Below are 18130 nucleotides of genomic sequence, written 5' to 3'. Positions count from 1 at the left end.
AAACTTTAAATGAAATAGTATCTGTCCTTTGAAAGAGCAAAATCACAACTGCTGATAGCACTTTGCAAACATTGAGCCTTAGATGATGCTCCAGCCAGAGTTTTGTGTCACTCTGTTTATATTTTTCTTTCCTGGTTGCAGAAGGTGATGATGAGGAAGAGACTGTACCACAGGTAGATGCATATGAGTTGCTTGAAGCTGTAGAAATTCTTTCCAAGCTTCCCAAAGACTTCTATGAGAAAATAGTAAGCATAAATTTAAATACTACCTGTTAATTCTGTGGCATGTGGAGCTGATGAGACTTAAGACTTACAAACATTCTGCAGTGTGTGCTTTAGTGCTGCATGGGTAATAACAAACTAGTGTAAATGAAATATACACTCATAAATAAGTCTCACAATTGAACTTAGCAAGAAAACTGTAATTTTAAGGAGCTGAGGTATTTTCTGGGAAAGGACTGTATTTTGTATTTCATTGTAATTACTGATGTTGAACTGCAGGGAGATCTTGGTTTTCTCAGGATGGATTTAAGATTTTTAATCTTTGGTTTGGGGCAATTATGCTTCTCTAGAACTGTTTGTATTTATAGGTTAATGTAAATTATTTACTCTGCAGGAAGCAAAAAAGTGGCAAGAAAGGAAAGAAGCTCTAGAAGCTGTTGAACTGTTAGTGAAAAATCCAAAGCTGGAATCAGGAGACTATGCAGACTTGGTAAAAGCTCTCAAAAAGGTAATAAATAAAACCTGATATGCTCATATATATATATTTAATTTATTTATATTATAGTTTAAAAGTTAAACTTGAGATAATACTCCTGAGTAGAAAATTATTAGCTGAAAAAGTGTTGGAAATAACCCAATCTGTGGCCTGCTGTGTATGCTTAGAAATTCTTCCATGTCTCCAAAACTTGGATTTTCAGTCTTTAAGATTGTTTGTTTGGTTTGTTTTTTTTGTTCAGGTTGTTGGAAAAGATACAAATGTTATGTTAGTTGCTTTGGCTGCCAAATGCCTTGCTGGACTAGCCACTGGCCTCCGAAAGAAATTTGGACAGTATGCAGGGCATGTAAGTAAGAGTATGTACTTTTTTCTGATTCTGTTGATGCTGGACATCTGTTTTCTTTTATTTCCCCCCCCCCCCGTCAAACCTCAGTACTTTCCAAGGTATTCTTTGTACAGTATGAATGCTTACGTACCCCTTGAAGGAGCAAGCATTGAAATACCTGCCAAGGTCTTTGCAGCTCAAGTGTGAAAGGACCTTCTTTATTCATATTCAGCAAAATAAAGTTTTCTGTTGCAATATAAAATTTCTATACTAAGAAAACTCTGAATTATTCTGCCATGAGATGAACTTTATTTACATTACCGCATCCTAGAGATACACCCACAGAAGTGCATTTGTGGGCCACAGTGGAAAAAATAGCTTCTGAATCAGAGTTCTACTTAGCAGCTTCCTGGTGTTTTATGTTGGCTAGATTTTCCGAATGGTGGGGGAGGTAGGTGGTGGATGTTTTGTTTCTTTGTTGTCTGTTTTTTGTGTTAGTGTTCTTGGTCTGCTTTAGATAACCAGAACTTCTGAGATCTTTGGTACCAAAATATTCTGGTGATGTAGTTGCAATTCTCACTTGTTTCTCAAGCCTCTGTTGCTCTGTTCTTTAAGCTGCTCAATCATATTTTTCCTGTGATAAGCAAGAGTGCTGGGGTTAGAGCTTAGAGACAGAGAGAACTGATGTCCCTGGCTGCCAATAGTGTTGTATTTCAATTGGGAAGTTACTGAATCTCTCTACTTCAGGAACATCCAAGTCTCCTGAACTCTGACCAACAGTTTGGGCAGTCTTTGATTATGAAAGCTGTCTGTAGTTGTAAGAAGCACTTGCTACATCAGTTTATACTCGATTTCTACACGTTAATCCTCATAGCTATAGAGTCAGTATTGAAAAGCCAAGCTTCTAAAATAAGGGTGTAGCTCCGTGGTTGCCAAGCAAATGGTGTTGAGACAATTGACTTTTTCAATACTGTAATGGCAGCCATGAAGTGAATAATCTCCGTACTTGTTTACCTGTTCACTTTGTTTGCTGGATTTATTCACTTGTGAGGAAGATACAGACTTCTCCTGAGAGTGGGCATTGAAGTGTTATAAAACAGAATTGTTGCTACAATTGTGGGATTGTTAGAAACTCTTATCTAAATATAGGACTGTAATGTTAGTTTGCAGTCCATGCTCAAACAAGAGTGATGAAGTCCTGCATAGAACCATATTACTCACTGTAATCGAGTGCATCAGCTTCACCTCTGACTGCATTTGTAGCCCTGGACTGGCTTTTCTTCCTTCCCTCCCTCTCCCATGGGACATAGCTTCTAAGTACTCATCCTGGCTGTCAGCATTTTCTAAAATAGAGGCTTAATGATTTTAAGTATCTCTTTCTTTCAGCTTTGTTCCCTGTAGGTCCTAGGTGTGTCCAGCACCTACAGTAGCAAGTATGAGGGCCTTTATGGTACAGTCTGCGTTAACTGAAGTTTTTTGAGTGCTGAAGTCTGTGAATGGGGAATTTGGAAGCTGCAACCCGAGAAAGAATACCACCTGAGCTTAGGTCACTGTGTGTTACAGAGGGTTGAGGTCCCATAGGCAGCTTCTGAGGAGAAAGCAAATCTATTTTGTGTTATGCAAGAGCTTATAACTTCTGTAAGGCATGTGACTGCTTCTAGGCTGTGAGCTGTTATGCTTATGAAAATCTAGAAAGTACCCTGCCTTCCACCACTAATATGTGCGTGTTTCTGGCTTGTTACGGAAGTTCTTACTGTTACAGAGACCATGCTTAAATGGACCTGCTCATATTGCTGGCACATGACAATGTCTGATGAATAGTTCTTTATTTTTTTTCCACTCCTCAAATATTATATTTGTTTGTTTTTCAACAGTGACTGAGCATCTAGATTAGGTAGAAATTGCTGTCAAATTTCAGTATGGCATAGTTTAGTGTCAGGTGTGCTTTTTCAAGGTAACAGGTCTGAACAACAGTGCTGTAGAGGATTCAGGTTGCTTTAGAATCATAGTCTTGTCAGCCTATGGGTCAGATGAGGACTTCCTAATGAACCATTCTTAGTGCTGTCAGAAAGCTGGGAAAGAGAGCACAGGTTATATGCATTTTTGGGTTCTTACAGTATGAAAGCACAGCACTACTGTGTTGTGTAGTTGTTCATTTCCATTCTTTTGCTCTGTATTCCAGACCAGTAGAGTCAGAGCATTAATCTGTAATTTATGGACTTGCACATCCAGTTTTTGTTCAGTTTTGCTATGAAATTATTAAAAAAATCTGTGTTTGTTAATAGAGTGACTGGAATGAATTTAATATTGGAGATCAGCTAGAAAAATTAGTTCATACTGCTGTTGTGTACCCGTGGAGGGAGACAGCAGGGATATTTGAATTACTGGCATCTCTGCAAGGTACTAGGGAGCAGACTCTCAGACTTAGAAGATGTATTAGTGGGGAGGGGATTGACTTTTTGTTTTCCCTTCTCCACAGGTTGTTCCAACAATCCTGGAGAAATTTAAAGAGAAGAAGCCTCAAGTAGTGCAGGCACTGCAGGAGGCCATTGATGCAATCTTTCTTACAGTAAGTATGAGTGAAAGTTTTCCTATTGTTTGAGAATTGGTCCCTAATTTTGATTTGCTTTTCTCTTTAATGAAACTAATTAATTACTTGTTTATTCAACACTGTAGACCACATTGCAGAACCTAAGTGAAGATATTTTGGCAGTCATGGACAACAAAAACCCAACAATTAAACAACAAACATCTCTCTTTATTGCAAGAAGCTTCCGACACTGCACACCTTCTACGCTGCCAAAAAGCCTGTTAAAACCTTTCTGTGCTGCACTTCTCAAGGTAAGATCAGGAGCAGTTGGTACTTCTGACATTGACTCAAGCACTGTTGTTCTGAAGCATTGGATTGTTCTGGGAGAACGACCCTTCTGGTAGTGCAAGGGGCAGTGCTGTGTAGTCCTTGGGTTCAGTTTTGACTGATGTCAAACTTGAAGGCAGCTGTCAGTCAAGGGAACAATATCGTTTCCTTTTTCTTAACCTTTCTGAAGCTGTAGACTCCCTTAAGTTTCTATAAGTTAAGACAGTGATTTGCAACTATTAAACTTCTAGACACTGTCACTTGCTTCTTGCAGACGTCTGTAGCAGGTGTTTGTTGGAATGCTACACACCAGTCAGCATGAACCATCGATTCACACATAGCAGTGACACTACAGCATTTATCAGTGTAAATGATAATCATATATACCTTTTTCTTATTGCAAAATACTCCTGTCCTTCCTATGGGAGATATCCCTGGCTTAAAAAAATGGACATTTCTACAAGACTGCAGAACTCTTAACTTTTTGTGAACTTTCATGGTATTAAAGCATGAATGTTTGACCTCTTCTTGTGTAAATGGCCCAAAGATGGGAAAATAGGAGTACCTGAGAAACAATAGAATTTGTCAGCACATAGGAAAACCGTTTCCTTTCTGTGGTGGAGTGTTAGGGATTATTCTGTAGTAGATGTAGATTTTAAAAAAGGGAAGGGGAACTATATAGGTGATGTTTAGATATGAAATGTGAGTCCCATGGTAAGTTGTCTTTCTCTGCAGCATATCAATGATTCTGCTCCTGAAGTAAGAGATGCTGGATTTGAAGCTTTAGGCACTGCCTTGAAGGTAGCTGGAGAAAAAGCTGTGAATCCTTTTCTAGCAGATGTAGACAAACTAAAGCTTGATCGAGTGAGTATTGTTACAAATGTTGTAAAAAATGCTCCTTATTTAGCCTTGCAAGATGCATCTTAGGCTAGAGAAGATGAAAGAGAGTGCTTTAGCCTAGTGACTTTTAACTAAGGTTTTTTAAATTTATTTTTTATTTAAATGCTACTGATGTTGAAAGGAATCTGAAAATCTTATTCCTTTATAGGTTTTCAAGCTCTTATTTTATTTTTATTTTTACTTCTACCTAAAGTGCATTAATATGCTAACATTGCACCTTACCATTCTTACATTAAGTAGCTGTTTGTTTTCAAGGCTGTATTATCTGTGAGTGGGTTGTGGGTTTGCTTGGTTGTCTGTGGACCTTTGTTTGGTTTTGAACACTTCCTTGTCCAAAATGAAATTTTAGGTCACAACCATATGGTCTAATTCCGTATTACTAGACAGGATTTGCTGTTCAAGATTTACTTTCCAACAACTTTGGTTTTGGAACTTTTTTGTAAGTTGCCAGGTGTATTTACTGAAGAAAGATTTTATAATTTAAGATGCTAAAAATTAGTCTTTAGAGCATCGCTAAATATCAGGAAGACATCAAGGCTTTCTCTGTGTATAAATGCACTTCATTTTGAACTAGGAAAATTATTCTGGCAATACAGGGATGGCTGATGCCATTGACTGGTTAACTTTATTATGGTAAGGAATGTAAGACAACAAAACTTTGTGAAGTAAACAACTTAGATTTTTCAAGTTTTTTCTAGAGCAGTCAAGTTTGGCAGAAGGGGCCCTGGGCATCCAATTGTCGTAGCTAAATGGCTTCTCCCCACTCCCTCTTTTTTCCCCGCTGCTGGCAGATTAAAGAGTGTGCTGAGAAGGTAGAACTAGTCTATGGTAAAAAGACAGGAGGAGCTGCTGATAAAAGAGAAGGCAAACCTATTGCTGGAAAGACTGCTGCTCTTCCAGGGCCTGGGGGAGACAAAGAAACAAAAGACTCGGCAACCAAACCAGGACCACAGAAAAAAGCATCTGCTGTGAAGGTAAGAGATCACCCTCCATCTGGGATATCACTGTCCTTTTGCAGGAGTAGATGAGCCTATCAGCAAAAAGAATCTGGGACTTTCTGAGAATGTACTTGATGAAATCTCTGTTTTTAATGATACAAACTGTATTGTTCCTTATGTCTTAATACCAGGTTTTGATTTTGAAATAGGCATAAACTACTGGAGGCATTCAGAGGAGCCTCAGATGTTGTGACACCAATGTGCTCTCTGGTGATACAGTAAATACTTGGCTGAAGTCAACATCTCTTATTGTAACTATCAAGGTTACTAATTAAGTATTGGGTGTTCTCTTCAGCAATGTTTTTAGTTTTGTGCCTTTATTTATTTTTAAATAATTTGAACCATTAGCATATATTTCTTCAAAATTATTCTTTGTATTTTGAAAACTGACTTAAGTAGTACTATAGATGGTCTTTATAATATGCTACTTAGTTCTCTGTGTGGATTGCCTGGAAGTGACTTTTCATACCTTTTGAAATCTATTGATACTCTGGTAACCTGAGAAAGAGACACCAGTTGCAAGTTTAATATCTAATCAGTAACCATAGGAGTATATAGAGATAAACTGATTATTTCCTGAACCTTTGCAAATACATACATTCTTTCCCATTTCATCTTTAAGTGTTTTATGTGTCTTGTTTTTACTGTATGTGTTTCTTAAAACCTGTAGTCTGAAAACAACATTAAATTAAATAAGCTTTAGCAGAAAACTATTTCTTTGCCTGTGGCTGTTAAGCTAACCAAGATATGTATTTTCTTGACATTAGAATATAGAAGTGTGGACCAACAGCAGTTCTTTTTGGTGCCTGAACTAGAGACGTGTTTGATCTTTGGCTAACTTGCCCATTATCTTTCTAGTCTGGGGCCCCACCCAAGAAAGGCAAACCAGCTGCAGCTGCAGGTACAGGAGTTGCTGGGGCTAAAGGCAAGAAGGGTCCTGAGACCAAAGAAATATTTGAATCAGAGCTATCTGTGAGTATTCTGCTGTTCTCTGAAATACAAAATCCTCTATGATTGCAGCTTTGGTTAATCAGTTCTTCAGCTGCTACAAAGTTTTTCACTGAAGTTGGGGTGTGGTTTTTTGCTGGTGGTGGGCTTTTGTTTATTTGGTTTGTTGGAGGGCCTTTTTTTAGGAGAAGGGAAAGCAATATGGATAAATTCATAACTGGTGACATGGATCTTTGGTAAATACACTTGTTCTTCAGGCTGTTGTTACCAGGCCATATAAAATAAATAAAGCAATAAATCATGCTAATATAATAGCATATATCGTTGCCCCTGAACTAGGAACAAATGAAAAAGGTAATGAGATGACTACTTCATATGCAATTCAGGATACATGACTTGCTGAAGGTGTCTGGCATTGAAAGCCCGAAAATACATTATTCTGGAGTTTACATTGAAACCTGAAGTGAAATACAGTAATAATTAAATGAACTAATGCAAGTCTGTTCTGTGCTGTTCATATTAAGTTACATTTAAAGAAAATTACTGAATTCTGCATGTTAGTTGAGTATGTACCTACTTTCTTGGTGGGGAACCAGGTAAACTAAGATATCTGTAGGTCCAATAGTAACAGAAAAAGCTATTGAAGCTTTGCTAGATGTATCTGCAAGTTTTTTAACTGTTAGAATGAATAATTTCCATTATGCGTCCAGCTTATATTGCTGGCTGTGCAATGGACAATGAGTATGTGGTTCCTGAAGGTGATACAGACAGCAGGGAAGCAAGGGACATTTTTATTATTAAATAACTTTAATTTTCCATTGTGCTAAAATGGCAGCAGAAGAGTCTTTTCCTGTCCACCCATATCAACTACTGATTCATTGCTGTCAGTGTTTATTCAGACTTCATACCGAATTACCTTGCAAATTTTGGGTTACCTCTGCTTGATTTTATAACTAGAGAGTTGGCACTCAGGGTTATTTTTGACTGTGTGCACAGTTTATCATCCTTTGGGGGATTACCTTTCTGTTGCAGTACAATTTAGCAGCTTTCTGAACCCAAAAGGCCCCTAACTATAACCCATACAAAGTCTTTTACAAGACTACAACAGAAGCTCTTTCATGTTCTGTAGATGCACCACAGTACAAGGGTCATTTCAGTGTATCTCACCTATCCTTAAGGCTCCTGCCCTCCTCTGAGGGGATCCAGCAGGGTGTTAACCTTGTTCTGATCTGTCTGCAGATAGAAGTATGTGAAGAGAAAGCTGCTGCTGTCCTGCCAGCTTCTTGTATTCAACAGTTGGACAGTGGTAACTGGAAAGAGAGGCTTGCCTGCATGGAGGAGTTTCAGAAGGTACGTTTGTCACAGCTCATAAGAAGAGAGGCAGGTAGGGAAAGCAAAACAAGTAATAATTTCTTCAGCTCTTTAGGCCTGGTAACTCTCCTGAAAGACATACTAGCAGTAGTGGTATGTCAGCACCACTACAGATGGATTAAGCAACACTTGCAAAAGCCAAGTGGCTTATGTGGTTTCAATTCCATAACAATAGTGGAGTAAGTATTTTGGGTTACTGTAGAGAGTTATGCTTTTGTCAAAAATACTCATATTTTGATTGAGGATACTTAGGGGTCTTTTTAAAACTCCAAATAATTCTAAAGCTTGGTCTCAAAGATAGCTAGGTTTAAATAAAAGGTTTTGCAATCACTAGGCCAAATCTGTTGCAAGTAAGTTCCTACTGTTTGTTTGTTAGACAGCAATTGATTATGATAGTTGATGTTTGGAGTCTTATGCAATATTAGCAATGTTCACAGTGGTGACTGAGTTTTAATATTTTAGTGGGAAAAGGTATCTAACTTCAGTTAAGAAATGGTGACTGACTGCACTGAAATGCTGCTGCAGAAGCCAGCTTTATTCGAATGTGAAGATGTACCGTTTTCTGTTGAATCAATAAGTGTAACAAGTAGAGAAAAGTAATTTAGATTGCATTCAGGGTTAATCTCAGATATGTAGTCAGCATTTCAATGTGAAAGGTGTACAATATGCTCCCATTTTAAACAAAAACAGCTTTTTGAGGGGTGGGTGGATTGTTTGGAGTTTTTTGTTTGTTTTTTGGTTGTGTTAAATTCTCAGAGCTGGAATGGCCTATAGTAGTTGTTAAGGACATTTTTTAAAGAACATACAAAATGTAGTGATGTGAATGCTCTAGTTTAAATGTTGGCTCAGTACCTGTAAATGGGCTCCTTGTAAAAACAGGTCTTGTAGTAAGGCTCTTGAGGTAAATTCTTATGCTGAGAATTTCTGCAACTTAATTCAATATTAAGAAAGTATTTAGAGGACAGTTTGAGAACTTTGGTTTGAGTTTCGTATGATTTTTGACTCACTGGCTAACTTAATGCTTATCCTTTAGGCTGTTGAGCTTATGGAGAGAAATGAAATGCCTTGCCAAGCCCTAGTAAGAATGTTGGCCAAGAAACCTGGGTGGAAGGAAACAAATTTTCAGGTAATACATTATCCTTTGGTAACTAACAGTCCTTTTTTTGCTACTTAATATAAGCTATGTTTCCAGTTATAACACCATGGCCATGGTTCTGTCTATATCAATGAGAAATATAAACTTTGAAATAAGATTTTATTTATTCTGACAGTTGAGACTTAAGTATCTTCAAGCATCATATTCTCTGGATGTTTGTATCTATGTGTGTGTGTATTTACATGTGTGTGAATTTACATGTGTGTATATGTAAGTTCTAAAAGTAGATAAGGACTGCAGAGTGTCGTGTATATATAAATGTAACTATGCGTATTTGTGTGAACATCCATATTTTTGTGTGTATAATCACACAAAAACATAAATATGTATGTATATAAAACATGTCTGTATACATTTGTCTTTATCCACAAATACATATTGCCCAAAAATACAGAAAGACATGAGTAACTTTCTTGCTGTTGTGGGGATTCCAGGTGATGCAAATGAAGCTGCACATAGTTGCATTGATTGCACAGAAAGGAAACTTCTCCAAAACTTCAGCACAGGTTGTGCTGGATGGTCTTGTAGACAAGGTTGGTGATGTGAAATGTGGAAGTAATGCAAAAGAAGCCATGACAGCAATAGCAGAAGCGTGTCAGTTACCATGGACTGCTGAACAGGTGAGTAAGCACCATAGGTGTTCTTTCTGTAAGTAAAACCAGAAATAATATGTGGAGTGTCCTTTCCATCTGAAGACTTAATCCTAAATCTTTCTATTTTTTCTCTTGCTTGAAAGTTGTTTGCTCTCAAGGTGGCTTCTGAGGTAGAAGTTAAAAATAATTCATATGAAAGTAGAAATAGAATCATCACATGTTTCAAGTTGGAAGGGACCTTAAGGATCACTTGAGTCCTCCCCTGCTCTGCCATGGGCCAGGGATGCCTTCCACTAGTTCAGGTTGCTCAAAGCCCCATCCAACATGGCCTTGCCTTGAACATTTCCAGGAATGGGGCATTCACAGTTCCCCTTTCAGTTTAAAGCCAATCCCCTTTCCTATCACTGCATGCTCTTGTCATCTGGTAGGCTGCCTTTGAGTACTGAAAGGCTGCAAAAGGATCACTCTGGAGCCTTCTCTTCTTCAGGCTGAACAATTCCAATTCTCTCAGTGTTTCCTCATAAGAGATGTTCTCCATCCTTCTAATCATCTTGGTGGCCCTTCTCTGGGCTTGCTTCAACAGGTCTGTGTCCTTTCTGTGCTGAGGACTCCAGAACTGGATGTAATACTCCAGATGGGGTCTCCGAAGACCAGAGCAGAGGGGCAGAATCCCCTCCATTGGCCTGCTGGCCACACTGCTTTTGATGCAGCCCAGGACATAACTGGCTTTGTGGGATGCAAGTGCACATTCCCAGTTCCTGTCCAGCTTCTCATCCACCAGTACCTCCAAGTCTTCCTTGACAGGACTGCATTCTCACTCTCTTTCCACCCCCCCAGCCTCTGCTGATACCAGGATCTGCCCTGACCCAGATGCCAGCACCTTGCACTTGGCTTTGTTGAACCTCATGAGATCCCAATAGGCCCAAATCTCGAGCTTGTCCAGGTCCCCCTGGGTGGCATCCCATCTTCCAGGCGTATTGACCTCATCACACAACACTGTTCATCTCAAACTTGCTGAGGGTGCACTTAATCCCTTTGAGTCATTGATGAAGACATTAAATAGCACTGGTCCCTGTACAGACCCCTGATGTCCATCAGGACTCTGAGCCATTGACCAGTATCCTCTGGATGCAGCTGTTTAACCACTTCCTTATCCACAACAGTCCACCCATCAAATCCATCTCTGCAATTGAGAGAAGTGTTGTGGGGATCATGTCCAAGGCCTTACAGAAGTTCAGATAGGTGGCATCTGTAACTCCACTGATGTGGTCACTCCATCACAGAAGGCCTTCTGTGGTGGTTGGTCAGGCAGGACTTGCACTTGGTGAAGCTGTGCTGCCTCAGGCACCTTGCTGTCCTCCGTGTGCCTTAGCACAGCTTCTAGGATCTGTTCTGTGATCTTCCAAGGCACAGTAATAACGAGTAATGGATCAGTATCTCTCAGAGCAGGCATGCATCTGTAATAAAGGTGTCTTTCACTGCCTTTAAGTACTTCAGGAACTTCTGGGTCACCTCAGTTACAATTGTACACTACTACAGTGACACAATTGCTTTTTCCTCTTATGTTGCTCCAGCTTTTCTGTTCACTTGCAATGCTCTGTGTATTTTTTCAGGTGTCTTCACATCTTTATTACAGTGCTTTGTCGTCTGTTTTGCCAGTGAAAATTTATACTTAACTCTCTTCTATTCCAGGTTGTGGCTATGGCTTTCTCTCAGAAGAATCCTAAAAACCAGTCAGAAACTTTGAACTGGCTTTCAAATGCAATTAAAGAGTTTGGCTTTTCTGGGTAAGTCTTTCAAGTAAATTGCTGAGAGAAACTTGAATGAAAATGTTTCTGATCTAGAACTAAGATTTTGTTCATCGCAACTCTTGTTTCTTTAACTCTGATGCTCGCCATCAGGTGCTCTTCCAGCTCTGTCAATGAAAGCATCTCACATTACTAGTGCAATAGGGTGTGATTACATTACTAGATGCCTTATTCATCAACAGATCTTCTCTGAGGAGTATTTTTCTTAAGGTGCTATACGTGTGGCCTGGGCAAGGAGCTGTGGTGTTGCATTTCTGTTACAGTTTAAAAAAAAACAAAAACCCCAAATCTGACAGCCTACAGAGGAGTACATACCAGCATGCTTATTTGCTCTCCATGGGAGATGTTTTGAGACTGATAACAGGGTGAAGGTTTAGCCAACAAAATAGCTGTCATATCTGGCACTGTGAGGGTAAGAAATGGATTCTCCACCAGAACCAGGGGTGGCATTCCTTAATTTTTAATCAGTCCCATAACTGTCTTAAAGTATTTTGCAGCTATTAAATGGATAGTAACATTAAGTCTGGAAAGTAAACTCTTTTTTTTGACAGATTCCCCAAAAAGAATGTATTTACATCAGGGTAATCTGTGCGTAGATATGTTACTTGAACAACATTGTTTGAGACTGCAAAGATGGTACACAAGGTTCAGGAATCTAAACTTTCCTTTATTTCTCTTGTAAATTTCTTTTTGAAATTGGTGCCTTTTTATGGGAGATCCTGAGCCTGACTAACAAAACAAAAGAAACACCACAACAACAACAAACCCTCCCCTTTATTATGTAGCCATGTTTCAGGCGCTTAAAATTACTCTAAATTCATTCCTCAATATTTTAGTCCTAGCAGTCATGTACCAATGTAGTTCCAGAAACTTTCTAGCTGTAATAATAGTAGACTTTGATATAAATTGTTATGTTTACTGTATTGATTTTCATACATAGGCTGTTCTCCAAACTGATCTCTTTCAGTAATTATTTAAATAGCTACTATCTACACTGTACCTGTGATAATATTTTATAGGTGTAAATATCTTCTGCGTGTAAGCAAATAGTATGTCTGTCTCCAGGCATTTTTTTTCTCTAACATGTGGTGATTTTGTGTGTTGGTGGTGTTTCCTGTGTTGCATTTTGCTTATGGGAGAAATCTTTTTCCCACAGACTGAATGTCAAAGCTTTCATCAGTAACGTGAAGACAGCTCTTGCTGCAACTAACCCGGTGAGTAAATTTAGAATGTTATTTCTGAATTACTATCAATCCTTACTCTGAAGACTTGAGTGCTTTTGTCCTTTTTCTGGTAGGCTGTGAGGACTTCTGCCATTACATTGCTGGGAGTAATGTATCTTTATGTGGGACCTCCTCTGCGAATGTTTTTTGAGGATGAGAAGCCAGCCCTTCTGTCCCAGATAGATGCAGAATTTGAAAAGGTATGAAGTGTAGCTCTCTTACTACCAAGTGTTACTAAAACCACTTTAAAACTTCAGTAGCTGGAATCTGTAGTAATACTGTGGTCTAACCTGTGTTTTTGTAAATGAACCAGATTTTTTAAGGTGTGCACAAAAGCTGCAGTGTCATTCTGCCCAGCTGTGTCAATAATTGTGTTTTTCATTATGAACTTCAAAAGTTCCTGGTTGTGCTTTAATACTAATGTTTTAGAAGTCTGTTGTCCTGAGCCAGTGCATTTGTATCATGTAAGTGGTTTCATTTTTAAGGTCAAATGAAAAATTGTAAAATAGCTGTTTCTGATTTTTGTATTGCTTGCAGATGCAAGGGCAGACAGCACCAGCTCCAACCCGTGGCATTTCCAGGCACAGTGCAGGAGGTGGGGATGATGGTGAGGAAGAAGAACAGGAGGAGGTTGGGAATGATGTTGTGGATCTCTTGCCAAGAACAGATATTGGGTAGGTTTGAATTCTGTAGCCTGAAGATATACCTTCACTGCAATTCAAAACTTTGTTTGTAAATGCTTTCTAAAGCAGAAATCTGTGGTGCTGAAGCACTCAAATACTGATGGGTAAGTAGGAAAATGGGCTTTTTACCTGTTTTTCTCTTGCAGCGATAAGATCACAGCTGAACTGGTGTCTAAGATTGGGGATAAAAACTGGAAGATCAGAAAGGAAGGTCTAGATGAAGTGACAAGCATACTAAATGAAGCAAAGTTTATACAGCCAAACATAGGAGAACTTCCAGCTGCTTTGAAGAGTCGTCTCAATGATTCCAATAAAATATTGGTATGTTTTTCAAAATCCTCTTTCAACTGTTTCCACCTTAGAACTTCAGTTATTTATGTTTTCTGAACCTTGCTTATTACTTGGTCTGTTACAATGTAATGAAATCAGCATTTGGAAAACAGTGTACTCTGTGTTTATAAATCATATATTTGCCTATTTTTATAAATATTTGCCTTTTTATTTAAAGAAGCCTTTGAAGAAAGGAAAATCTGCCTTTACTCCGAGTGTAATGTAAGCAAATCTTAAAAATGTTTGAATAATTGCTTCACTTGTGACACAAGTGAATTATCCCTTGTTTGAAAATATTTTTAGTTGAAATTTAATTTGCTCATAATATGGAAGTATTTTTTTATTTGTGTGATGAATTTGAAGTCTGAAACAGGTGTCATTAATCAAGAACTGAAGGAAAACCCAAGGTATATAGCAGTGTCACTTTTCCTCATGTAACTTGGAAGTTTTTTGTAACACTGTTTTGAATAAAACCATTTTTCTTTGTGTGCAGGTGCAGCAAACACTGAGCATTCTTCAGCAGCTAGCAACAGCAATGGGCCCCAATATCAAGCAGCATGTGAAAAATTTGGGCATTCCCATCATTACAGTCCTAGGAGATAGTAAGGTAGGACAATCGCCAAGATCTCTTTGCTTTTTCCATATCTGATCTATGCCTCAAAGTAGCTGTTGCTATTTGGACTTGCTTTTGATAGATGGATGGCAGTTAAAACTTTTTTGGAAGCTTACAATTTCTTTTAAAAGTTCTTCCTGAATGACAATGTATTATTCAAATACTAATTTGTACCTGAATATATAGTCTGCTTGAGGTGTATTCTCCTGCTTGTAACTAAACCCAGTCCGTGTCATAATTTGGCTTTTAAATGAAATGTGGTGACTGCATATTTCTAATTCTGAAAGTACACGACCATAGACACTGGACAGCTTTGCTTGGTGTAATGCCTGTAGAACTTTTAGCATATCCCTGTGGATTCCAGTGTATGTTGTTGTCGTCACTGTACAGAAGTCGTGTGGGTAGATACAGGATGCTCCCAACTGCCACTGAAGCTTATATAATGTCAGTGTCGAGCTTGTCAGGATGATGCCATGCCAAAATCAAAGCTAGGACCATGGGAAAGAGCTATTTGAAGCAATGGGGGAAAGAGGTTTGGGAAGGTGCCAATGTCTTGTGCCAAAAGTCACTGACAATTATCAGAGGTGCAATACTTCAGTTGTCTCTACTCTGAATGTGAGTAGGAAAAACAGCAGAAGCTGGATCTACCTGTCCCAGACAGTGGAGGACTAGGACTGGTCCTAGGCCTGGATAAAAAGACTTCTGGTTCACATCGTTTTCTCTTTGAGTCTTTAAGAGTCTTCAAGAACTGAGATTTTACATGACTGTTGAATTCTTTTATTCACCAATTGTCTTGAGGTAACACCAAACTCCCATTGTGAAGTTACAGAATTGTTTAGTTTGGAAGTGATCCCATCTAGTTCCAACCCCACTGCCATGGGCAGAGACACCTTCCAGTAGACCAGCTTGCTCAAAGCTCTACCTTGGTACTTCAGTTCCAAGGACATGGTTTAAGGTTAAGACTAACTGTGATTAACTTACAGTGTTACTAAAATGCATAATATCAACATTAATTGTAAGAACTATAATGCTGACAGAAGATTGTGTGTTCTTTCAAATGTTTTTACAGAAGTAATTTTAAGTGCTGCAAGTGCAAGATTTATCTAGTTGACCAAAGTTATCCACGTTTTGAAGATGAGGATAGTCCTTTTTGCACCCTACTTCAGTGTGTTTATAGTGGACCCTGTGAACATTTGGGGAAAGTCAACAACTTGTAGCATGAGTGAAGACAAATTAAATTTGGGTGATGGGAACCAAGGTGTCAGAGAGGCTGATGAGCATCAGTTTATCTGCAGCACATGATTTGCTTATTTTCCTCAATGAGATTGAAGATGGGACAAGTTATTTGCAAGGATGCACCCTTCTCATTTACATACATGCCTGGATGTTACCTCTACACTTAATATTGATTCATACTAAACATAAATGAGTCTGTTGCATTACCAGCTTTCCTCAGAAATTTGGCCTACAGGAGAAGGTCATATATAGAGTCATGTTTGGACTGATAGTGTTTTAAAGAACTGTGATTGTTATGTATTCCATCTGGCTTCTCATAACTTCACACAGCTCTTTCAAAAAAGGGTGCTCTACTAAATTTTGCATGGAAAAAACACTCAGTATGGAAATTGGTAGGTGTTAGAGGGCTTTCCCTGTTCCTGGCTTGACTCCTGCTCATGTGTGTTTTAAATAAGAGTGCCCTAATAGCAGGCTCGATAACCCACTTGCCTTGATTTATGAATGTGCTGTCCATTTTAAGCATTATGTAAATCACTAACATTATTTTTTATCTTGTTTGAGAGTCAGGCTCCCAAAAAGCTATCTTTTGACCCTCTTTATCAAACTTATTTTTAAAAAATTATGGTAGATGAATATAGTGTCTGATTTGGTGGTTGCTGCAGCTGATAGCATCATTAAACCTAAATTTGTCTGACTTTTAGACTTCTCTAGCAGTGAATAAAAAAGGTTTCAAAGCCCATGATGTGAAAGCTTTTTCCTTTCGTAGGAAGGATGACTGTTGCCTCTTCTGTTGTAAACTTCTGACACCTTTTTAGGTTTATTCTTCTTAAATCTTGTTCTTCCTGCAGAACAACGTTCGGGCTGCTGCACTAGCAACTGTGAATGCCTGGGCTGAACAAACTGGCATGAAAGAGTGGTTGGAAGGGGAAGACCTATCTGAGGAGCTCAAAAAAGAAAATCCTTTCCTAAGACAAGAGGTAGGCTTCTGTCAAGTAAACTTGTGTCTAATCATAATAACCTTATGTGCTGTTATCTGTGGAGACTGAAATCACACAATGCTACAATTCTGTGAGAAAACAAGTAGCTGTGTCTGTGTATTGACATGAAATTTTTAAGCCTCAAAAGGTTAATAAGCTTTCTTCCTGCATGATAGCTGTCGTTCAGACTTCAGTGCCTCTGAAATGAAACTTTTGTCTGTTTTCATTAGCACTTTAAGTGCTAGTGTGTTTTCCCTTTAATTCACTACCAAACAGAACTGGAGACATTAAAAGGAGCAGCTGAAATTCTGCTGCTTTCAAAAGGAAGAAACAGCCTGCAGTTTTAAGAGGCTGTGCTTCAAGTTTTACAATAGCTGTGTATTAACATACTGTACTTAATGTTTAATTTTTGTAGTTGCTGACTGATTCAAAGTTGTTGTTGGTTATGAATATTTGTCTGGAGAAAGTTTGGGGTAGGTTTTGCCTTCTCACACAGAGTTACGCAAGGGACTACTACTCAGAGTCTTGTGGCCAGACAGAGCCCTACAAGCGCTTCTTCAAAAACTTCTATTTTAAAACTTTCTTTCAGCTTCTTGGTTGGTTGGCTGAGAAGTTGCCTACCCTGCGTTCTGTTCCTTCTGACCTGCTCTTGTGTGTGCCTCACCTGTACTCCTGCCTTGAAGATCGAAACGGGGATGTGCGCAAAAAGGCACAGGATGCCCTGCCGTTCTTTATGATGCATCTTGGCTTTGAGAAGATGGCAAAAGCCACTGGCAAGCTGAAGGTATTTCTATCACAAAGATTAGATAAAATGACCTTGAATGAGTGAATATTAACAAGTCACATTCACAGTCTCATGATATGCTATCCTGAGTCATGTAAGCTTGTCTGCAGTGAATATTTTCAGGGAGGCTGAAAATAGTACCAGGAAGCTGTGAGTTAGAGCTTTCTCTACTTCAAGAATGATTACTGCCACTACAGGTTTATCACTTCAAAAGCGTGATATTTACTCACTCTCCTTTTCTTCTGAAAAAAGTCTGCAGATAGCTTCCATACCAGTTACTGTCCCGGTGTACGCTTTTGTACTGTGACTTCCAGTGATTTGGTCTGGCTTATTGACCCCTCAGTGGAGAATAACTGTAGGGCATTCCATTGACTTCATAGGACCACTCACCTTGAGCAGATTGCTCACTGGCATGTTTCCCCATAGATCTTGCAGAGGAAACTTAATAAAAAGGTGTTTTATCTCAGAACAAAAGTATCTGAGACCATTGTTTTAAGATAAGCATCCTGGAAGATGCTAAACAGAGAATAAGTTGTTTCAAACTATTGTTTTCCTTGTCTGTGGCTTGTATTAGAAAGATTAGTGATAGTCATTACTAAATTTATCTTTTC

General features: G+C 38.7%; 1 protein-coding gene across 6 annotated transcripts in view; it reads left to right on the top strand.

Moving 5' to 3' along the window:
* The window catches only part of CKAP5 (cytoskeleton associated protein 5), a 51933-nt gene that overhangs the window by 16914 nt on the left and 16889 nt on the right, over positions 1-18130 (top strand). For all 6 annotated transcript variants that reach the window (XM_071558501.1, XM_071558500.1, XM_071558499.1 and 3 more), the window contains exons 7-25: positions 142-245; positions 616-729; positions 959-1063; positions 3522-3611; positions 3719-3883; positions 4635-4763; positions 5591-5773; positions 6656-6769; positions 7985-8095; positions 9150-9242; positions 9707-9892; positions 11558-11652; positions 12830-12887; positions 12971-13096; positions 13434-13570; positions 13726-13900; positions 14403-14516; positions 16607-16735; positions 17325-17519. In XM_071558501.1, coding sequence (XP_071414602.1) covers positions 142-245; positions 616-729; positions 959-1063; positions 3522-3611; positions 3719-3883; positions 4635-4763; positions 5591-5773; positions 6656-6769; positions 7985-8095; positions 9150-9242; positions 9707-9892; positions 11558-11652; positions 12830-12887; positions 12971-13096; positions 13434-13570; positions 13726-13900; positions 14403-14516; positions 16607-16735; positions 17325-17519 — 2423 coding nt within the window. The remainder of the gene's footprint in view (positions 1-141; positions 246-615; positions 730-958; positions 1064-3521; positions 3612-3718; positions 3884-4634; positions 4764-5590; positions 5774-6655; positions 6770-7984; positions 8096-9149; positions 9243-9706; positions 9893-11557; positions 11653-12829; positions 12888-12970; positions 13097-13433; positions 13571-13725; positions 13901-14402; positions 14517-16606; positions 16736-17324; positions 17520-18130) is intronic.

Source organism: Pithys albifrons, chromosome 6, assembly GCF_047495875.1.
Source record: "Pithys albifrons albifrons isolate INPA30051 chromosome 6, PitAlb_v1, whole genome shotgun sequence".
NCBI classification, from domain to species: Eukaryota; Metazoa; Chordata; class Aves; order Passeriformes; family Thamnophilidae; genus Pithys; species Pithys albifrons.
This window is presented reverse-complemented; position numbering and strand designations above follow the sequence as displayed.